The following is a 23,968-nucleotide window of genomic DNA, read 5'->3' on the forward strand; positions in this document are numbered from 1 at the left end:
ATCCCTAACTTTCATTTTTTGAACAATTTCCAGTATATTTAAATATATAGCCAAGTATAGTATTGCTGTTACTTTGGAAGCACTGGACTAAATGTGGCATGTGAGATGTGGCATGTTACGTTTTTAACTCTTTAGTACTGCAGCGTTGGAAAACCTTGGTACTATTTTTCATTCTGCGTTCATTGAAATCTATTTGGGCTTTTCCGGTAATACCAATATCACTTTAAAATCTAATATGCAGTAGTGTTATAGGCTGCAATGCCACTGCAAATGAAATGTGTACCATTTAGGCTGCATGTTACAGAGGTGAACAGAAGCATGGGTTTCACTTCCCTTAGAAAACTAAAGGCTCTTTTAACAGAAGTGAATGCTAAACTGCATGCGTCCCAGCTGGTGCTCTTTAACCCAAGTATTTAACTAGTGATGGGCTTGCATTGTTGTAAAGTAGGCTATTTGCATTAGGCTTATAGTGCTTCTGTTCATTGTGTGTAGGGGGGATCAAGACAGGTGGAAAAGAGAGGAGGAGTGGTAAAAGTTGAATGAGACAGATACCATGAAGCCAAACTTTTTTTTTAAATTTTGCATTTTATTTGATAAAATAGACTGTTATATCTTTTGTGTTCCTGTGAATACGTCCATCTGCTCTAGGATGCTTGTAGTTACTGCTGGCGCCTGTTCAGCTGTCGGCATGTTCACCACAACTGAAATTCTCAATCAGCTGCCCCATCCTTCCTGATAAAAATGCAGGAGTTCTTTCAAAGAAAAACAAAGGTCATGCTAAATTTCAAAAGCAGCCTGGCATAGAAATGTCGATCAAGTTTTGAACGTAATGAAATTTTCATGTCCTTTGATGCAGAGGCAAGTTTAACTTCAGTACATTTTTAAATTAAAGGAGTTTGTTAATTCACAGGAATTTGTAAAAGAAAAAACTCCCAAAGACACTAGCATTAATAGTGACAGATGTATCTTCAACTTCTGCCAAAGCTGTTTGGATTCTTCTTTCAGTATTTTAAAGTAACTACTTTAGGATTTTCTTTTGACATACTAGTGTAGTAGGGAGTGGCTTAAAAAGAAAATTCCTGTATTCTTATGCATCCAAGAACAACTGTACAGGTAAGTCTTGTCTACATTTGGAGAACTTTGCTAGCTACAGCAGTGTTCAGAAATGGTGATCAGACACCAGATGCGGTTCTACCAGCACCACACTTGACAGACATTTCTAGCATGACTATGAAAGCACCATTTCTTTGCTTAGTATAGACAGATTTTTTTTGGAAATGAGACAGAATGATGCTAGCAGAACCTGAGCTGTAAATTGCTTTCCACCCTCATCAAGTCCTGAAGCTCAGTTTCTGTAAAATGTGTGGTGTGACCACCAAACTTTGTAAAACTGTGTCCAGCTATGAATTGCTTTTAGAATATTATATGCCCTATTAAGTACATGGCCTTATTGTTTACTTTTGGGAAGAGGGAGGGAGAGCCTTAGCTTCCTCTCCACACCTACACAGAAAAATAACTTGTAAGATAAAATTCAGTATCTCCTGCAGATGGATGCTTGCATTCCACAACTTCAGTATAGGACAGCAAGAAGGGAGGCATATTACTGTATCGTATCTCATTGAGCTGTTTCACTGTGAAACTGGGATAATAAACATTACTACAGCTCTTCATGGTGAATATTTCCTAAAATGTTTTTTTCCTCAAATAAATATATGGTTGCCATCTGGTACGCCAGCTGGATGATAGTATTAACTACATTAGTTTAGTTATATGCAATTTGAGAATTCAGAATGATGTGATCTGTTGTTCCAGTGCAATTTGTATGATCTTGTTTTTATTAGGGTTTGAAATTACCTACTGAAGCTAGTCAGATTAAACTGATTGCACAACATGGCATGAAATGTCACTATGATTTTGCTTATTGATCATGATGCAGACATTTTAAAGTTTTCTCTCCTTTTGTCCTTCATACTGTGTTATGCGTTATCACTAATGAAAAATCCCTGATTATTCATAGATGGATACTCTACCTTCATAATAATAAAACAAATGCTTTATTCTTATAGAAGGAATAGCTTGGTGAGCACATTATTATGCTGAAAATATTGATCTGCAGATGTGGAATATATCAGCCATTCTAAGTCAGCAATATTATACAAGTTATTCTTTTTAGGAGAAGTGAGCAATAGCTTTCTGCTTCTATAAAGAGGGATTTTATTCCTGACTCCCAGCATATGAAGTATCCAGAGATTAGACTATATTTCAGATTGGTCTTCAATCCAACGGTCAGTACCTGATGACAAAAGAAACTATTTCCTGTACATATTATTGCGTTTTCTCAGAGCTAGATGATAATTTTACCAGGATAAAAAGATTTAGAATTCTTGCAAGAAGTGTGTGAACAATTATATACCATTGCTTCTAAGTTTTGTAAGCTATGCTGTAGACCTTCAGTGCAGAGTACTAAAAACTTGTACCACTTCTGCATGCATTTAATTGGGTAAGGAATTGCAACAGTAGTCATTTTTTCTGCCTAGAAATAAACTTTGGGAGAGGCAGTTATTAAGACCATAACTTTCCCTGTCTCACCTTTTTTGACACACTGAATGGAAAGTCCTTTTTAAGTCTCTGTTGTCCTGAGGACAGCAAGCATTGACGCTTTTTGTCAAGACACTTTTTGGTGTGACGTAAGAATACTGCACGAACAATCCCGTTTGAGCCTACAAAACAATATTTGAGGCTGTCTGTTAAAACTGTTGTTGTAGTCTGCCAGATGAAAATAGAATGGAATTAGTTATAAACAAATCCTTCTGGAAAATGCCTTGAGTTATGATACTGCTGTAAGAATTCCTCTGTCAATGCCAAAGAGAGACTACATCCTATTAAGTTGTGTACAAACAATTTTTTTGGCTATATCCATTTCTTTTGTTCACAGTCTAGCAATTTTGACATGACATTAAGGTTGCACTAATTACAGTAAAAGTTACCTAGCTCTTCTTATGCTTGCTAAGTTTAGAACTCTGGGACAAAAAAATACTGACAATTCTAAAGTTCTTGATGCAAAGCTGGCAATGTGAATGTATCCGTTTGCTTTAGTACCACACTGAGGCATAGGACTTAAATGTCAGCAGTGTGTTTGAGTACCAAAGGCTCCAAGAGCTTGGATGCCTGTGTGAAATATCCGAGCTACTTGGAGCTGCAAAATTGAGTTGAAAATCTCACAAGAACAGCTTGATTTGCAGCATTTTGGAATTTACATTTCACGGTCCCTGGAGGATATATGTGGGCAAAAACAATAGGGGAAATAGGTCAGACTAACGTCTTTAAAAATATCTGAATGAAGTTTTGGATGAAAATTTTGAGGGACAATGGTATTAATTTATCTGAGCCAGTTCACTCATCCCTAATAAGCATATTCTATCACACAACAAAATGAGTAATGAAAATGAGTGATGATGATCCTTTTCCAAATGTCAAGCCTTTTATCTTTGGCCTCCAACAAGAAACACGTTTCTTTAAAGGCCACTAAAGAATAATAAAACTGATGGTACAGCAAGGAAAGTGACACACCCTATTTCTTGTTTCCTGTTGCGGGGGGAGGACATGCTGGAGATGGGACCTTTTCAGTGCTGAGGGCTGGCTTTTGAAGCTCCCTCCTCGAGGATGTCCAGTTGTCATGGCTGTTTTCCAAACTTCTCTGGGTTAGTTGTGGACATTTAATGTTCCTTTGTTTTCTCTTATTACTCTATGTAAGTAGGGGAGGAACGTTGTTGGGAAGTGGGAGTTGCAACAGAACTTTTCTTTTTAAAAGATTGAATATTTTTCTGTGCAGTGCACAGGTATCTCTTAGCAATGAAGCTTAATACATTTAAATGTTTACTGGCAGCAGGTACTTCACCATATTACTTTAAAATACCAATAAAGGGGGAAAGAAACAAACTATTAAAGGCCTCCAGAGGTTCTCTCATCAAAATGGTTTGTGTAAGAATGTTTCAAGAGATTTCTCATTCTAAATATTTGTAGTTATTCTCAATAAAACTTTTTACAGATCTTGAAACTACACCCCAGTTAATCTTCATGGTGTTGTATTTGCTCAGATATTTTCCAGTTGCATCCAGCATGCCCTTGGACAGCACTTACACCTAGGAACACCTTCATTAATTAGAATGTGAGCTTTGTGTTTTAATTAGGCATTTCACCATTTTGTAAGCCTCTGAATAAGTTACAAGTTCAGCAAGAAGCAGGTCTATGTTACCATCAGCTCTGATAGATTATACATCATCTATGTAGCCATGTAACTGAAAGTCATGCAGATGGGTGACCATTGTGTTCATCTTTGAAAACTGACATGAAGAATACAATTAACTGAATAATGAGCTTAGCTGACGGGATAAACAAGAGAATACAGTACCACTTGTTAGTGTTGAGTTGTGCCCTGTTTCATCCACTTGGACTGAGTAAATGCCAGCAGCCTTAGAGAGAAGTCTAATTGTTTGCTTTGAGTTTCTTTTTCTTTAGATTTGTTGAAAATACTTCTGTCCTTGTGGTAGGTGTCATCTTTAGTTAGTCTTCAAAATTAGTCAGCCAAATTATTATTGAGGGTGCAAATGTAGGGCAGATGTGCACAGACCTATAATTTGATCCTACCCCATTTAAGTTGGTGAGAGTTTTGCCATTGACTTTCATGGGAGCCGGAGCATGACCTAAGATAAGATGCCTGGTCACCACTGCACCAAAAAGTAAATGTGTTTTTTATTTCTTTTCAGACTGGGAATCTGCCATCAGGATTGGTGTGCTGGATTGCGGGGAGGAAGAGAACTATAAGACCTGTAAAGAATATGGTATTCTCTACTATCCAACTTTTAGGGTAAGTAGCACGATATACAGCATCAGGCAAATGGTGGTCATTCCATTTTGTAAAAAAAATACTTGTTTTAAATCTCAAACAGTTTCTGTTATTCCATGTTCCAAACTACAACTGTTGAACCTCCTACCTGTACTTAAAAACAGAGCATACTTATTTACCCAGAATATTGTGTACTTTTTCTTGGATTTGAGTGCTTTCTTTCTCTTCTGAAAAGATTCTTGTGATTATAAGAAAAGATGCTTTCAGGCTCTGTTGATCAATAGAATGGAATAGATGCTGCAATTCTCTGAAGCAGCTGGACTTCTAATTCAGTGTTTAGGACAATCATAATTTTTCAAACATAAGACACATGGTCCAGGAAGCAATATATTCTTAAAAGCATTTTTGTGTCTCTCATCACTAAGGTATCTGGATGCAATATATTTTTGTTAGCTGTTAAACATGTAAAGATCCATAGATAGATATATATACATGTTATAACAACATTAATAGACTTACACATTTTGTTTCAGTTAGTGACATGAGGGTAAATCCAGTAGTTCAAGACTGATCCATCAGGGACAAAGATGGAATCAAGTAGCTGATTTAATGAGGGACTGTGTGTTAGTTAATTTTGTAATTTTTGGCTCAATCCTTCACTAGCCTCCTATCATTCTTAACTTTTTACTTCACAGTTCACTTAAATTGAATTTAAAAATGCTTTCTACTGTTTGCCAAGAGAATCAGGAACTGTGTTTAATACGGAAATTTTGCATCTAAGGATGAAAATGAACTTCTGTTTTTGTCATACTACTGATCTTCCCTGTTGTGTGTCGTCATTATCATCGTTTACTCCATGTGAGAATAAAATGGGAAACAGGGAGAATCTCAATAAAAAGTTTGTAGTGTGAGAAGGCAGAAGAGAGGTGTTATAATATAAAAACTGTTTGTTCTTCTGATGGTGGGGAAAATAGTGATTTTTTTTTTCTTTTACTGTGTGGTGAGACCAAAACCTGACTCATTTCTTCCCAAAGCACTGTATGTATTGCTTTTTAAAATAGGTAGAAGTTATGTTGCATTATGTGTTTTGTTTTAACCACTAGAGGGAGTTAAGAATATTTAGGGTGTGAGCAGTATTCTTTAGCATGGAATCATAGAAACAGAGGGCTGGAAGGGACCTTGAGTGGTCATCTAGTTCAGCCCTGCATGCTGAGTCAGGACCACGTCAATCTAGACCATCCCTGACAGGTGTTTGTCCAACAAAACCTCCGGTGATGGGGATTCCACAATCTCCATTGGTAACCTATTCCAGTACTTACTTATCTTTATAGTTAGAAAGTTTATCCTAATACCTAACCTAACCCTCTTGCTGCAGATTGATTGCTTCTTGTCTTACCTTCAGGGGACATGAAAAACAATTGATCACTATCCTGTTTATAACAGCCCTTAGCATATTTGAAGATTTACTATGTCCTCTTCAGAACGTTCCCATTTTTTAACACTTCCTCATAGGTCAGGTTTTCTAAACTTCTTTATCATATTTGTTGCTCTGGACTGTTTCCTTGAAATGTGGGGCCCAAAACCAGACACAGCTGAGGCAACACAAGTGCCGATTAGATCCGGACAATCACATCCTGTCTCTTTCATATGACACCCCTAATAATACACCCCCGGGTACTAGCAACTGCACTGTAGTGTTGGCTCCTATTCAGTTTGTGATCTGCTGTAACCCACAGCCCCTTCTCAGAAGTACTACTGCCTAGCCAGTGAGTCCCCACTTTATATTTGTGCATTTAATTTTTCCTGTCAAACTTTGCACTTGTCTTTATTGACCTGCATTGTGTTGATTTCAGACCAGTTGTCCAATCTATCAAGTACATCCATCAGTTAATAGTATTGCTAAGTAAATCATCAGTATGAGCCAACCTCTCGATCCTAACTTGTCTATGAATTTGAAGACTTCAGTTGAATTTTTCAAAATGCCTCTGAAAATTGTTTTTTGCTGAGAAAATCCAGATGAAATTTTTGACATATTAGAGTTTGATTGTTTAAGGATCAGTGGGCAGGATCCACAGCTGGTGTAAATCAGCAACCATTATACCCACACTAGCTGAGGATCAGCCCTTGGAATTTACCAGTCAAGAGTAAAATTTCAATTGTATATTCTGGTTGTCTGTAAGCTGAGTAAAAATATGTGATGAATTAAAACTGTAAAAAGCAAGAACTCATTAAATTGTGTTCTGCCTCTGAACTGAGCTTTCCTGAAGTACTTTTTCCCCTTGAGCCATGAGTTGTCTTCAAAGGAATATTTTTTTTTCACTCCACAGTACTTCAAAGCATTTACAAAGCAGTTCACAACTGGTGAAAATTACAAAGGTAAGAAAACCCCACTCTAACCTATCTCAAAAGCATTTATCCTACTATCCCAGAGTACATTATATAATAAACAAGGTTTCTTTACCCATAAATAAAATTCAGACATCCCTAAGTGGAATACAGAGACTGTTTAACAGCACAGTAAGCAACTGTTTAGAATATAAGATTAAAATATCCTTTGAAAATGAAACTGCAGGGGAAATTTTAGATGGCAGAATGTAATTGCTAGAGTTTACATTTGTCCGGTACAGTAGAGTTAACACCTCTGTGCTTTTAAAATATGTTGTAGTATTTTATTGCTGCAAGTGGGCAGATCCTTCATTTTAAATCTCATTAAAAAAACACATACCTCTTAGCAGCGTGATGTCCCTGTTGAAGCACTTGCTTGGCTCTGACTTCAATGGAAGATTGCCACCTTCTGATTTACCAGCACTACTTTCTCCAACACCTGAATTTATTAGAAGTCCTTCATTTAAATGTTAAACAACTTTGGACTTTATGGCTCTGATATGGTCACACCGTGAAGTGGTCTGACTACAGACTAAAGTAACACATCTTTTCAAATGGACTAACATATAAAAGGCCAGAATTCAGAAAACAGACCACCTGCGCCATTGACCCTTCTGGTAGAATATTTATTGCAATTGTACCTGCTATTTTTAGGGTTTGCAAGTGGGTTGCTTCTGTTGGCAAAAAAGTTTAAGGAATCCGTTTTTAGGCTTGATTTCCCCTCCCCCCCCACTTCAAACCTTAGCTTAAACTGAAAAACCCTTCAGTATTTATTGCCCTTTGTGGCTGGCTGTTACCTTACCTGGACCATTTATTAAGAGCGTTACACCAATGGCTCAAATTTTCAATGTTTGCTGTTAGCCAGCGTGCAAACAGAAAGCATTCATTTGGTCACTGAACATCTCCATTGCAAAAAAAGCTGCTTGAACTTCTGCCACTACAAGTGGTGTTTGTGTGTGAGTGTAGACCAGGATGAAGCAAGATGATTGTATATTGAAGATGAAACTGATGAGACGCAGGTGAGCTGTTTTGAGTAAGAAATGTCTTTGGTATTTTTAAGCTCTTGGGGAAAACAACTTCTACAAAAAGTCCACAAACTTAATCTTAGAAATAAAAGTACTTCTACCCCATCCTAAAACAAACATTGTCACCTAGCTTTTTAACTAAAAAAAACTCATCAGAGAATGAGACAACCTGAATTTAGTGATACCTTTCTGTCTTCTGAATAGTTCTTTATTTATCTGTTTTTAGCAGGGTCAGATCGTGAGCTCCAAACTGTTCGTCAAATGATGATTGATTTTCTACAGAACCATTCCCAAGAATCAAGACCACCTGCTTGCCCTCCCTTGGATCCCATTCCGTAAGAATCTTGTTTGAAATAGTAGAAAATATTGTACACTTAGTATGCTACTCAAATAAAATGTCAAGACTATTTCCAAGGATAAAGAATGTTTTTTGTATTGCTGTTTAACAAATACTTAAAGTAAGTTTATGTTGTGGGCAATGAGAACATTGAATTCTTCATGTGCTAAATAGCTTTTCCTTTCTTAAAAGGTCCAGTGAGATTGCTTCTCTTTTTGACAAGAATAGTCATCATTATACTGCCATTGTGGTTGAAAGTAGTAACTCCTATGTCGGGCGAGAGGTAATGTGTGACTTGTGAGTTTAATCCAATATTTAAATCATGAATAATACAATTGAGGTGGTATTTTATTCAGTCAGTGGAACTATTCATGTGAATAAAGGTGCACCTGCTTTCAGGATTGGCATGTAAGTTGTGAAAGCCAAATCATATGCATTTAGAATATGACTAAGCCACGTGATGCCATAAGACATTGGCTTTTACTTTAGTCACAGAGAGGAGTGTGTTTTTTAAAGAAATGCAATTTTACTTTTCTGGCTCTTTGGATTCCTTTCATGCCTTAGTGGAAGTTTAGTTTATTCTCCTCAATATTAGCGAAATACTTGTGAATGTCAAACCTCACCTCATCACAGGAAAAATATTTCAGATCATGAATGACGTCCTTTATCACTATTAGAGAACCATTCATAAAGTTTATTCCTTTTGGTCAGCTTTTGCAACATCGTTATTTTACTGTAATCTGTATGATCTGCTATGTGTCTGTGTGGTCCATGCACCACACTAATTAAAATAAAAAAGCCACCATAACCAAGACAATGCAGAATATTGTAGTAGAACTCTTGGATGATGATGGTCTTAGCTCAGTTTGCGCTGCGGTGTACTAGAGACTTTAGGAATTGTATGATCCTACGTTTAGGGTATTGCATATCCTGTATGCTGTTATAATGTGGTAATATGCTGTTTTTCATACATATCTTATTTAATGTCTCAAATTGGCCCAAGCTGCTAATATTTCTTGGAGTCAGGGCCTAATTGCCCATTTAAATCTTATAACAGATTTCTGTGTGTGATTTATATCAATCAGTGAAGCAGTTAAATATGTCATTATAGCAAGTAAGTGAGGTAAGAACCCCTTTGGGGTACTTAGCCTTCCTTTGGATGTGCCAAGTAAAGAACACAGCAGAGTCTTTCGCAGCAGGAAAGGGCCAACAGCAAATTAACAAACCATGGATATTGGAGTGCTGCACAGAGGACAAGCTTTTTTTTTTTTTTGAGCAATATTGAAACCACTATGGGATTCAAAATGCTGGACTGAAACAAGCTGCTTGGTGGGAGAGATGTAGATAATGCCAGTGCTACAGTGTGCTAGACAACATCGTCCTTGCCTTGAGGAGATGACAGTCTACCCCTGCATATAAATCTTGCTATACATGAATGGGGTAGCTTTATGTGCCACATTGCCTAATTAAATGTGAAACTTAAGGACACTTACAAAATATTGTGCCATCATTCCAGTGTAGACTGGATAGTAAATATTTTCAGCATCTTGAACTGAAGTATGAGGAGGTGGAGAATTAATTTTTTATGAAATTTGATTTGGCCCCATTTCACCATCTAAAAAGCTGCAGTTAGCCTACACAACTTTTGTTAGTTTTCTGCTACTGCCAAAATCTAGGACAAGTTACAAAAACAAATTGCATGATTACTAGGCATAATCTGCATAGAAACATACAGTGTGTTTTTGACGGTTGTAATTACGTTAGATTAGGAGCTGGCCAGCGGCACAACCGGAATGTGGGGTGCTGCTGGCTTTGAGAACCATGTTCAGAAGCAGACTGCTTCCCAGGCGCTGGTTCACTGTGGTTAATTGTGGAAAATCGACATTACTGAGATACAAGGAGGTATCAGTAACAAAGCTTCTCAGCATTTTATTTTGTCCATTCTGTAGTCTTATTGCCTTCTGCTCTCTGCCTTCTGAAAAATGGAAGATACTCTGATGGTATCTGCTGTCAAGAATGGAAATTCTACTAACATTGTATAGTGTTCTAAGTTTACATACAGTGTTTAAGTGAAATAGACACATGCATCAGCTCTAGAAGTTTACACTCTCAATAAGACAAGACACGCACACAGCACATGGCAGAATAGTTCAGGAGAGGGAGGTTTAGGTGTTTATCACTAATGAGAAGAAACAGGGAGAGATTTGAAGAGTTGGGTTTGAAGGAGCTAGCCGGAGAAGAGAGGTGAATGGTGAGAGGTGAATCTAGGGGAGAGTTTAAGGCATAGGGAGCAGCATATTCTTATTTGTATTATTATTTATTTGTAATGCCTAGGAACCCCCCCGTCACGGACCAGGACCCCATTGGGCCTGGTGCTGTGCAAACAGAACAAAAAGACTGTCCTTGCCCCAAAGAGGCTACAATCTAAGTATAAGATAAGAGACAACAAATGGATGCAGACAGACGGACGGAGGAATATAAGGAAACAATGAGAGAGTTCTGGCTACAGTGATAGGTTGTGATCTCCGAGCACCAGCAGCCTAACTGTTGTCAAGTTTTTGTAGGCATTCTGGCAAAGAAGAGTAATGGAGTGGCTTTGTGGATGTTTGTGGGGAGTACCTCCCAAGCATGAGGGGTAAAGTGGGAGCATAGCAGAAGGTATAAAGCCAAGTGTGTAGGGGCAACAAGGGGGGAGTAAAAAGAGAGGATTGGGAAGAGCACAGAGAAGGGCAGAGTGGAAAATAAAAGAAGTAAACAAAAGATTATTGAGGACCTTGTAGTTGAGAATTAAGGGTTTGATTTGATATGGTAAGAGTGAGCCAATAGACAGATTTGTGGAGGACAGTCATTGGAATGGCAGGAGAGAAAGATGGCTCTAGTAATGGGACCTTGAATGACTGAAATGGAGAGAGAGTTATGAGCCAAATGTTCATCGGAATCTTAATTGGCCCTATATATTTGCAAGCATAATTTTGGGACAAGTAATGTAGACGTTCAAGTCCTTGATTGTGTCCACAAGTCATAAACTTTGACATTTAAACTGTGGAGTCAAATAATTGTCCCTACAATTATTAGAGCTCAGAAAAATGGAAGCCAGTGTCTGAAAAATTGGCTTTAAAACCCTTGTATGTATGTAACATGTCATCACAAACCAGTGGGTGTGTGACAAATATCATTTTATCGTCTGCGTTTGGAGGCTTCTCCAGGACATTTCATCACTCTCTCTCTCGTGGTCTTCAGACATATGAGACTTGAGGGGGAAAAAGGTCAAGATGGGTTAAGGAAAAGTCATAGAGCTCAGAAGACAAGAAAAAATAGTTTCTCCCAGTGAAGTAAAATTTCTGTTCAGCATAAATTGTTAGTGTCCATATTGGAATACTAATAAACAATAGGGCTGTCGAGATTTAAAAAATTATGTACAAAAACTGCATTCAAAAATAAAACCAAGTAAAACTTTAGCGCCTACAAGTCCTCTGTCCTACTTCCTGTTCAGCCAATCACTCAGATAAGTTTGTTTACATGTATGGGAGATCCTGCCTCTTCTTGTTTACAGTGTCTGCTGAAAATGAGAACAAGTGTTTGCATGGCACTGTTGTAGCTGGCATCGCAGGATATTTATGTGCCAGATGTGCTAAAGATTCATATGTCCCCTCATGCTTTAACCATCATTCCAGAGGACATGCGTCCATGCTGATTATGGGTTCTGCTCAATAACGATCCAAAGCAGTGCGGACCTATGCATGTTCATTTTCAGAAGGTTGATTTTCTTTTTTTTGATGGTTCGGGTTCTGTAGTTTCCGCATTGGACTGTTGCTCTTCTAATTGTTCTGAAAGCACGCTCCACACCTTATCCCTCTCAGATTTTGGAAGGTACTTCAGATTCTTAAACCTTGGGTCAAGTGCTGTAGCTGTCTTTAGAAATCTCACATTGGTACTTCCTTTGCATTTCATCAAATCTGCAGTGAAATTGTTCTTAAAACGAACATGTGCTGGGTCATCATCCGAGATTGCCATAACACAAACTATATGGCAAAATGTGGGTAAAGCAGAGCAGGAGAGAGACAATTTTCCCCCAAGGAGTTCAGTCACTAATTTAATTAATGCATTATTTCTTTTACGAGCATCATCAGAATGGAAGCATGTCCTTCGAAATGGTGGCCAAAGCATGAAGGGGCATATGAATGTTGAGCATATCTGGCATGTAAATACCTTGCAATCCTGCTACAAAAGTGCCATGCAAATGCCTGTTCTCACTCTAAGTGACATTGTAAATAAGTCACGGGCAGCATAATCTCCCATAAATGTGAACAAACTTGTTTGAGCGATTGGCTGAACAAGAAGTAGGACTGAGTGGACTTGTAGGCTCTAACGTTCTACATTGTTTTGTTTTTGAGTGCAGTTATGTAACAAAAAAATTCTACAGTTGTAAATTGCACTTTCTCAGTAAAGAGATCACACTATAGTACCTTTATGAGGTGAGTTGAAAAATACTATTTCTTTTATCATTTTTAGAGTGCAAATATTTGTAATAAAAATAATAAAATATAATGAGCACAGTACACTTTGTATTCTGTGTTCTAATTGAAATAAATATATTTGAAAATGTAGAAAAACATCCAAAAATATTTAATAAATTTAAATTGATATGCTATTGTTTAACTGCAATTAATCACAATTTTTAATCACGATTAATTTGAGTTAATCACATGAGTTAATTGCAATTAATCGACAGTCCTAATATATACATATACTTGATGAATAGTAAGGTGGTTTTATCAACAGCTTAGCTTACTTAAAAGTATGGTGCACTCCCTATAATATACTTGTCCTTTCTTGCAAGAATTGGATATTCTTTGAACAGTGTGTAACTCTTCTGTGTTGTCTTCTCATCACCCAGGTGATCTTAGACTTAATTCAGTATGAAAACATTATGGTAAGGAGAGTGCTGAATTCTGATAAGGCTTTTCTAGAGAAACTTGGTATTACCTCAATCCCTTCATGTTATCTGATCTATCCAAATGGGTCCCATGGATTAATTAACATGTAAGTACTATATATTTGTAAGGGATACTTGCAGTACTTTGAGGGGTTCAGTTAAGCTTTAAAACCGTTGCCTTAGTTTCCTCGCATACAAGTGAATGTATTTGATAACTAGGTTTTATTTGTGTATTTAAATAAAGGCAATGTATCCCAATATGTGATCAGTTCATTTTACTGATTGAAGTTTAATGTTCAGACTCTTCATATTTGAAGAGACTGACAATCTCAGACATTGTTGAGACAGCTATTCCATTGTGTATGAAAAATATCCCATTCATGTTTAATAATCTTATACTTGTACAGCTGACTCTCTGTAGGAGTTTACAATACATTGAAATGGACTAAGAGAACAAAAAATAGATTTTTCCTTCATCTGAGAGAAAAAACAAAATGCTGTAGTGATTAATTATAACTTCACTGCAGTGGTGAGTTTAGACTGCTCACAGACGTGCTTATAAAATGAGCGGTAAAGAAGAAAACAAAATGCTGTAGTGATTAATTATAACTTCACTGCAGTGGTGTGTTTAGACTGCTCACAGACGTGCTTGTAAAATGAGCGGTAAAGAAGAATGCTCCGTCTGTGAAATAGAAACTCCAGGCTGATGGTGTCAGTGCAAAGTGTTCTAAAAATATAAGCTGTTGAGGAGTAGCTAGTGACATGCTGATAGTCTAGTGATGTTGATAAATAGGATATCATTGAGGTTTTGGGAAGAGACTCTGTATTAATAATGTCTTCCATTGCTGCCAGTCAGTATCACTGACTGATTATTGCAATGCCTGTGAGGAGAATATGTATGGTTTGGGACAGATCTGAAATAAAAATATTAAGTACTAAATCCCACAGATCTGACTCAATCAAATCACCTGTTGGATTCAGTGAAGGTGTTGCCTGCGTAAGGTGTACAAATATGACCTGAAGTCTTTATGAAAATGGGATGTTGCTGTTCATCTGAATGGTATTGCAAGCCACTAGTCCTAATTATTTTGGCTGCTGCTTCTAAAATTTGCAAACATGCTGCCTTTTACCAGGCTTTTAAAAGAAAGAGAAAAGAAAATCAAATCTCCAATTTCACAGATATATTAAACTGTTCCTGTCAATCATTTAGCTTGAGGTGATTTTTAACCCTTACACTGTCCTTTCATCCGCAGTTTGAAGCCTCTTCGGTCTTTCTTTTCTTCCTATTTAAAGTCACTGCCTGGTGTGAGAAGAAAACTTGTTTCACAACTTCCACTACCAAAAAAGCAAAATAAACAGGAGGGCACAGAAATCAAGGCATGGAAGGAATTTGATAAGTAAGTGATGCTGTTGAGTTTCAGTTTAATGGTTAGTAGTTAAAATCCAGAGTTGTTATTGCCAAGTGGGAAGCTATAAAATAATTGATTTTAACATCTTACTGTAGCTGAAAGCTTAATTTGATTCCATAGCTACTCAAAGGATACACCCGGAATTGAATAGCTGAACCAACACATGATGACCTGCTGAGCAGAACAAAAGGATTGTGTGTGAATATTAAAGGGATCCTAGCACTGAAATGTCTTGCAGATCACATTGTACAGCATCGCTTTCATTTGTTTGTTCAGCAGGATCCTTTTCACAGTATACTAGATACACTGGTAAATTAATTCAGCCCTAGCAGCAAAGATGTAATAAATGCTCTGCTTAGTGAATGTACCTTTCTTGCAATTATGACTGATGTTTTAGGGATTTTAAAGAAGCTTCAAATAATATTTTCAATCTGCATTTGGAGCAAATATCTGCATTTCTCTGGAAGAAAGTTCTATCAGAGACTATATTTTTATTTTAAACACATGCTTTACTTAAAAAATCCAGGGCTCAGTTCTGCTCCCATTGGTGTCAGTGTGAGCAGGATTGAGGTTCAAACCAGTATCTGAAATGTAGGGTTCACTAGTTTATTTTTCATTGGAAAACTTTAGCTTGTAAATCAATATCCCAAATAAAAATAGTCAGTACTAAAAATTTTAACAACAAGCTTTTGGCAAACCTACAGAAAACAGCGAACCCAGTATTTGTTTGTATAGTGGTGAGTCAGGACACCACTGGAAAGTGTTAGGTAAATGCATATACATTAGAAAACCCTAAAGTCACCAGAAAAGATGTTTATCAGACCAAATCCACTTAGGTTTATGTTCACCCTCTGACTGTTTGAGAGAAGGATACAAGAGCTTTGCAGTGAGATAATCCTTCAACATCTTTAGCTGGAAAAGATGTAGGACTGAGTGCTTCCATTTTGTACTTATTTTCATTTTTTGTTATGGTTACTATTAGTGTCAGCCCTCTTCAGTTTTTTTTGACAGATGGCTGTTGTTTTCTTTTGACAGTTTATATAGAACATTGTGTTTTGATAACTGATTTTTGTAGCTAATGAGTATCTTATTAACAGGAATGATTCTATCAGTCTTGGTGCTTGTACAATACAATTTTTTATATAAGATCACTATATAATTATCTCCCAGCTGGATTGTTTGTGTGCCTGATGATTTAATACTGACAACTATATTTAAGAAATCAGCAGACCTACTAATAAACAAACTTTTTATAACTGTTATTAAGTGAATACATTGTTAACTAAAGAGGTGACTCTCGGCCACTCAGAATACATCTGTAGTCTGTATCATTCAGAATGCAGCTGTCACAGTTCTTGAGATACCTGTATCTCTAACCTCTTCATGGCCTCCATGAGGGGATGCTACTCAGGCCGTTAGCCATCACCTTTCTTGGGTGGGAGCCAACATCCCTTCCCTTCCAGACAGGGGATTTAGGCTAAAATTCCTCCTGCAATTCACTGTGATCACTTTAGCAGCTCTGAGTTTAGTTCACATCTTGTTCTCTCTCAGGGGCTATGACAGGTTTAATCAGTGTCCAGCCAGCTCCATAAAATCAAAATATTTACTTGGAACCAAAAGCATTATAGAGAAAACATATCTTGAAAACAATAAACAGCTTATATGCCTGCCTCCCTTACCAGGTATCATCCATCTACAACATGGAGACACTGGTAGATTTCAAATTCTTTCTGCAGGGTGTGTCCTTCCTGTCACAGCCTTAGGTCAGTTCTTGAGTTCAGTGAGAGTGACCTCCTCCCTGTAGCAGGCTTGGCAGTTCTTTGTTTGGTAACCTCTTTCAACCAGTTCAAAGCAGGATAGTCCATTTTCCTCGTGTGGTGCCTTTCCAGACTTGTTTACCTGCCTAGGGATTTACATTAATTATTCCTCAGTAATTTTAGTTCCTAATAATTCATTCATGTTTAGGTGACTTCCACACAATCATTCCCTTGTCTCAAAAAATAAATTAACCCCTACATACATGGCAGAACAGTACGAGGGGATAGGGGAAACTGAGTCGCACATTTTTTTCATAAAAAAACCCAGAAATTTCCCAGTTCTCCACTGCAGCTTTTCAAGTGTTTTTAAGTGTACTGTTATCATTATGCAACCATTATTGTCAAAATAAGCTGGTTTTCTGATTTATCGGCTCTCTTAAATCAGCTGTTTAATCGTGGATTATAAGATATTAGGATCCTCAGGAATTTTTTGAAACTTTAGGCTGTTGGGTCTGTATCCAGTTCTGTTTATTCTGCTGTGTTTGGTACTAACTTGGGCTTGTAATCTAAAAGCACTGAAGGATACAAACTCTAAGGCTATATCTACACTGAGTGTGGGGGGTCGACCTAAGATACGCAACTTCAGCTACGCGAATAGTGTGGCTGAAGTCGGCGTATCATAGGTCAATTTACCTGGCTGTGAGGACAGCGGTGAGTCAACTGCTTCCACTCCCCCATTGACTTCTCTTCCGCCTCTCCCCACGGTGGAGTTCCGGAGTCGAGGGCAGAGCGATCAGGGATCTTCTGTAATTGACTGACTCTTAAATATGCTATGGTGCACAAGGTCTCTTTAGTGGGACTGCTACATTTGGGGAGAATTTCTAAATTCCCTCTTTCTTAATATGGGTTTATTTTCATTTTTTTTATTGTCAGTTTCCTTGGCATTGTTCCTCAAAGATACTTTTGTTAAACAGAAAGCTTCTCCCCTCACAGCCTGTTGTTCTCTACTTATTTTTAACCGTGTAGAGAAGTCACAAGTTATGACACCAGCAATTTGCTTGCTGACAGAATGTCAGGGTTATGATTTCTCTAGAGGGAGAAATTGGGCTGGGAGGCAGAAAGTTCTTACTCAAACACACAAGATAACTTTTTATGCAATTGTGCTTATTTGTCTAGTCTCTGAACTAGTGGCATAAAATTGCTGTTGTAAAATTAGAGTACTATGGAAGCCATTAAACTTGACATTCACTGTACTACGCACTGCACAGTATATTCTTGCACTTGAAATAGGAGATACTGCAATCGCTGTGGAGTTGCAGATTATGAGGTTTGAATAGTGCCTATTACATATCAGTTTTACCTTAATGACTGGTGAGCAAATGAGTGAAAGAAAGCTGCCTCGATTTTTAACGTTTTATATATGTGTGTTTTAGAGCTAAACTGTACATGGCTGACCTTGAATCAGGATTGCATTACCTGCTCAGGGTAGAGCTTGCCACTCACAAGACGCTTGAGGGAGCTGAGCTAAAGACCTTCAAGGATTTTGTTACAGTCATTGCCAAGGTATACACTTCTAATCTTTGATTTCATTCACTTGACTCTTACAAATATAATGTAAAATTTGCTATTTGACAGAATATTTTATGCTTCTGAAAATGTCTTTCAGAGTGCCCTTAAATATGTACATGTTTTGGTTTCTACGGTATCTTCGATATAGAAATTCTGTTATGCTTGTGTGGATAAACCTGAAGGATTAAAATGCTCTTTGTTGCATTGCATGGCTCAGAATAAAATAAGGATTCTGATTGTCCCAGGCATGCAGGACAGACCTGTGAAAATTGGGATGGTTGGTCAGATTCTTCTGGATAGTTAATGATTGTAACTGAGCATAGATTATTTCTCCCCCTTCCCCACTCACTCTGGATTCTTGGAATTTCTTAAACTAACTGTAAAATTGTTGTGTCTATGTGACCACTTACAGTGTTTAGAAAATTAGGTTGGACTTCTATCGATACAGCTGACTTTAATCAAGATTTTTGAACATAGCTGATGAACCCCGTATTTCAAAGACTCTAAACAGGGTCACCTCATAGGTGCTGTGAGGATAAACCCTTCAATGTTTGAGGTGCTCAGATACTGTGACGATGATGGGAGTTTAGCTGGTGCTTTGTTTTGGACTTATTTGTCCTAAAGTTTAGACGTCTTTAAAGTGAGTGTGACATGAAGAAAATGTGACTTGGAAAAATTTTAATATTTTAACCGTTAAAAGTGACCTCCAGTTAAATATGAGCTGCAGTATCTCTCCGTATTTCATTACCAAGGAATTAACAGATTGTATTTGTTTGTAAACAAGGCAAATCAATGGCTGTTTAGAGGAACAATAAGAGTTATATAACATTTCCAAGTATCTGGCATTATGTGAAAATCAGTCAGACAGGTTCTTACCCCCTCTGACAGTCAGAGGTCAGAAATCTCTAGCTGGCCTCATTTCCTTTAAGAAAGTGTAGTGCTAATCTGTCCATCATATTATCCCTAAAACAGCCTCTGTTCCTCCTGATGGAGCCTGGCCAGCAGATGTAATTTATTTTCCTGGCTATTAGTGAATAAATGGGGAATGCTCTCTTCTAGGCAGCAGAAGGGTTTTTTCTTTTGGTTTTTTTTTTTAACACTTTAAAAAACATTTCTCTTCTGATATTTAACATTTTATTCACAATTCTGATTTCTTTCCTGTATGGGTCTTTACACCAAAGGACTTCAGAAAATATAGCATACTGCATTGATGCACAGTTTATATCAGATGCATTTGAGGTTGTGTTTTTAAGAACTTAACTCCTTTTTAAACTAAATATTTTGTGATCAATTAATAAAAACGTCTGTGTGAACTTAGATTTTAGGACTTTGTACACTAGCCTCATAAAAGCATTTACAGTGCTGCGAAGTCACTAAAGTCTGTGCTCCTATCTCCTGCTCAGGGATTTTCATTGTTGTAGGATTAGTTTCTTGGCTATTTATGCAGCTTGCGGTAGCCCTTTCTTTCGAATCCTCCATAAGACTGATACATATCTCAGATCCTCTATTATGAGTGCAGCTAAAATGGGGTCACATGCCATAGGCTGCTTTGTTTCCCCTGACGTTTCCACTGGTCAGCATTACTTTTGGAAGGAGTTATAACTTTAAGTGCATAGATAATATCTATCATATACAGTATCAGTATTTTAGTTGTGTACATTTTACTCATATTACGGTAGTTTATAGGAACCCCAAATCAAGGGTTAGGGCTCTCTGTGCTAGGTGTTATGCAGAGAGCAAAGAAAACAGTTGCTGCTTAAGAGTTTTTCATTAAACCAATTAAGAGAGCTCTGGGCTGGGAGAATAGCCAGAAGAGGAGAGCACACACTGGACCATGAATCAAGCAGTTGGAAGGAACCAGTTATCTGCCAGGACATATCTTATAAACAATTGAACAGTTACTGCAGAATGAATTTTCATTTCTATAGCATCTCCCATTGTAATGTTCTCTGCATATCTGATAAGCAGACATAGGGATAACTTCCTCTACTGTTGAAATGCTGCTACTTTTGGAACTGTTTAACAGTTCCTAAGCTGTTGTGTATAGACTCCCATATGCAGATGAAACAGCATGAGGCATTTAAGTATGCAAAGTGTATGTGCCCAAATTGAAATTGATCTGGACCAGTTGGATTGAGACCTGTATTCCTCATAAATAATACTGAAAAGTGCCATTGGAAGCAACCCTCTTTACAACTCATCAAAGACAGCAGTATGGTGCAGTTTGTCTTGTCCTCCATCTGTGTCACCGACGGGAAATTTGCATCCCAAGTGTTGTGTCTTTACTTGTGACTGAGGTCTTTGATGCTGTATGCAGTATAGTCAGAGCAATTTACAAGTTTATGCATCATTGTCCATAACTGATTTTGTTTTTGTTTTTTTGTTTTTTTTAAAAAAGGTCAGTTCCCAAGAGAGAAGTGAAAAAAGTTTTTGGAAATTAAAACTCCCCAAACTGTAATAACGTGAAAGAAGACTTACAAATTACAATATACACCTCTACCCCGATATAACACGACCCGATATAACACGAATTTGGATATAATGTGGTAAAGCAGCTCTCTGGGGAGGTGGGGCTGTGCATTCCAGTGGATCAAAGCAAGTTCGATATAACGCAGTTTCATCTATAACGTGGCAAGATTTTTTGGCTCCTGAGGACAGCATTATATTGAGGCAGAGGTGTAGTTCCAATTTTAGAAGTGACATTACATCTCAAATAAAGTAGGGTCAGATTGAGTCAAAAGTTTGATGGGAAATCGCCATGGTTTTGTAGGAAGCATTGTGACACTGTTCCATTTGAGTCAGGATTGAACCAATACTCTGGCATTATTATTATTTATTTATATTAGGGGCTGGTATCATTCAGGAGAGGTGTGAAAACGAGGTCCTGAACATTAAAAGTCCTCTGGAAGTGCCTGCCAAAATTCTATCTTGAAGTGTATTCTGCCAAGCTAAATTCTCCCTGCAGTTTGGATACAATTTTCTTCACATTCTGTCTTAAACTGCTGTATTATGTTTGCATTTGCTTCAAAATACCAGCTGCATTTCAGTGGTGAGCAGAGTATGTGTACAGATGTTAAATTAATGCAAAGTGGGTATTTACTGAAAAATATAATAAGTGATTAATTCCAATTGTATGTAACAAAAAATCTAGTATGGCAAGTTTAATTAAATCTTTTAAGAAGCAAAAACATTTTAAAACAGGAATTGGGCTCACTGTAATGAGTGCTTTAAAATCTGTGGGTACTTTCTTATTTCCATTAGTTATTTCCTGGCCGTCAGCCCGTGGTGAAGTTGTTAGAAACCTTGCAAGAGTGGCTGGTGAGCCTTCCATTAGACAAAATCCCTTATGATGCTATCCTAGATCTGGTCAACAACAAAATGCGGGTAAGCTGTTACTAGTTTCCAACATAAAATACAGAATTAGTAAAGGATAAGGTTCTGTATAAATCCAAGACACCACTTACTGATGCCTCCCTCGAGCATAATGCAGTTATAAGAAGGTTAAAATGGAAATAAAGTGAATTCATTAACCAGAAAAAAATCCCCATGAAGGAACTTAAATGAGAGACATGAAGTACAGTGCAGCATAGCACAGTCCTCTGTGTATGAATGTGCAGTCACTGATGTTATAGATCTTTCCTTTCCATGCTCAGATAATTCAGTGTCTCTGATGAAAATGTTTGCTCAATATCCTTTAAAAGAAAGACACGCGCACACACAAAATATGAACATTGCCTTTCTGGCAGAGAAGGGCAGGATGAGACTGTTCAGCACAAATCAATTCCACACATTTATTGTATGTTGAGGCACACCTCCCTCTTTATTTCTTTCGCCTCTGATGAATGGGATTTTTAGGACTTTGAATTGGACCAGTTATTGCCAGCACTATGATTGTCCTGAACGCCAGAGTTTAAAAGCTGGCAAAGTTAGCTATCATGATTTTACATTAACCCTGAAGACTTTTCAGAAACTTATTAATATACTGACCTAGAACAGATGTTGATGAGAATAAAAAAAAAATTCTTTTGTCTAGTATTTTTATAAAGAATCTTTACAAATTAGGATGCCTAATATTTTCCATCACACTAGTTTACAGTATTTGAGAAAAGTATTATGTCCTGCTTTAATGCTTACACAAAAAGATATTTAATAACAATACATTAGAATAGCCCAGACTACTTAAATTCTAAGTTCCTTAAACATGAATTTAATAGCTTCAACTTAATACACTTTCACAAATGGATCATCTTTTTTTTAAGTTAGGATCTACTGTCATTAACAGTAATGTTAACTAATACATTTGGAGGCTGATCCTGGAATGTGCTGAGTGTCTGTGGAGCGCTGGGTACCCTCAGCTCCCTTCCATTTCAGTGGGAATTGAGAACTTCATCTTGCAGGTTTGGGCCATTCTGACCTGAACGAGCATTTCATTAAACTGCCTTTATTTGTTTTTATTTTTTTTTTTTGAAAGGTGCTAGCTGGGAAAATACATTAACTAAGGTTATGTCAGTGTAGACAGTGGGGTGCAGAGTACAGGCACTGCGTGTGTAGCTGTGCACCACAGTGAAAGGCAGGCTGCGTCCACACTTGTCGCTGCAGTGTGTGTAGCCACATACCACGAGGAGCAGCCAAAGCCTTTCCCTGCCCCACCCCCTACCACCGGCTGAAGCCTTGCACTATGATGGGGAAATGCTGCAGAAGCAGGAAACTACACTACTAAAAATTACAGCGTAGACATGGGGGGAATGGAGAGAGCGATCTAAGGCATGGAACCTGGGGGTTCAGGCATTAAGGACGTTTATTCTACTCATCTACACTGTGTTCATCATCAGCATTGCTGTTGATACCTGTGCTAGCTTTTCAGGCAGTGTCTGTACTCCACACACCACTGTCAGTGTAGACATAACTTCTATTTAACCGGAAGATAATACTCAACTAAAAGAATGTCCAAACATCAACCTGTTTGGCTATATAGGCTTGCTTGTCTTAGGCCTTTTTCTACTAGTCACACGTGCATAAAGGTCTGTTTCTTTTAACTGACTTATTGAAATTACCAAGTACACACAACAAGAAGAGGTGCACACATACCAGACCTATCTTGTATGTTCAGGAGTAATTAACAGATGTGATAAGTTCAATGGGGAAGTGTCATTTTCAAGTAATCTAGTCCCAGACTGGACACATTTTAAAGAATATTTTCTTTTCAGATTTCTGGAATATTCCTCACTACCCACGTTCAGTGGGTCGGCTGTCAGGGGAGCAGACCAGAGCTGAGAGGTTATACCTGTTCCCTCTGGAAGCTGTTCCACACCTTAACTGTTCAAGCTGCAGTTCGACCAAAAGCCTTAATCAATACAGGTAAGCAGCAGTTATGCAGGAGAACTAAAGGAGGGGAGCTTTTGATGTGGCAATCTAGCTGTGCATAAATTAGCATAACAAATACTGGATTTGAATAAATCTCTGCTCAGAGATCACAGGCTTTAATAAAAGATGCAATCCAGCTCCGTGGAGGACATTGACATCCGAGGCTCAGTTTTTCAGTTCTAGACCAGTAGGGGTCAGGGCATATCTGCTGCAACCCTTCTGGTTGACTCAAGAACTGTGTTGATGGGCTCTGAAAGGAGCAACGGCCATCTCTTCTCCCCTGCAGGACCAGTTAAGTAAGGTATATGGCCTCGAAGATGGCAAAAAATGAAACACAGAT

At 37.8% G+C, this 23,968-nt stretch overlaps 1 protein-coding gene across 3 annotated transcripts in view; it reads left to right on the forward strand.

Annotated features, from left to right (window-relative positions):
• QSOX2 (quiescin sulfhydryl oxidase 2) overlaps nt 1-23,968 on the forward strand; it is a 38,219-nt gene that overhangs the window by 5,425 nt on the left and 8,826 nt on the right. For 2 of the 3 annotated variants that reach the window (XM_030535858.1, XM_030535860.1), the window contains exons 2-10: nt 4,767-4,867; nt 7,174-7,222; nt 8,483-8,591; nt 8,786-8,876; nt 13,491-13,636; nt 14,783-14,926; nt 18,129-18,258; nt 21,526-21,648; nt 23,472-23,622. In XM_030535858.1, coding sequence (XP_030391718.1) covers nt 4,767-4,867; nt 7,174-7,222; nt 8,483-8,591; nt 8,786-8,876; nt 13,491-13,636; nt 14,783-14,926; nt 18,129-18,258; nt 21,526-21,648; nt 23,472-23,622 — 1,044 coding nt within the window. The remainder of the gene's footprint in view (nt 1-4,766; nt 4,868-7,173; nt 7,223-8,482; nt 8,592-8,785; nt 8,877-13,490; nt 13,637-14,782; nt 14,927-18,128; nt 18,259-21,525; nt 21,649-23,471; nt 23,623-23,968) is intronic. The other variant, XM_030535859.1, reaches the window with a different exon arrangement.

The sequence above is a fragment of the Gopherus evgoodei genome, chromosome 16 (assembly GCF_007399415.2).
Source record: "Gopherus evgoodei ecotype Sinaloan lineage chromosome 16, rGopEvg1_v1.p, whole genome shotgun sequence".
Taxonomy (NCBI): domain Eukaryota; kingdom Metazoa; phylum Chordata; order Testudines; family Testudinidae; genus Gopherus; species Gopherus evgoodei.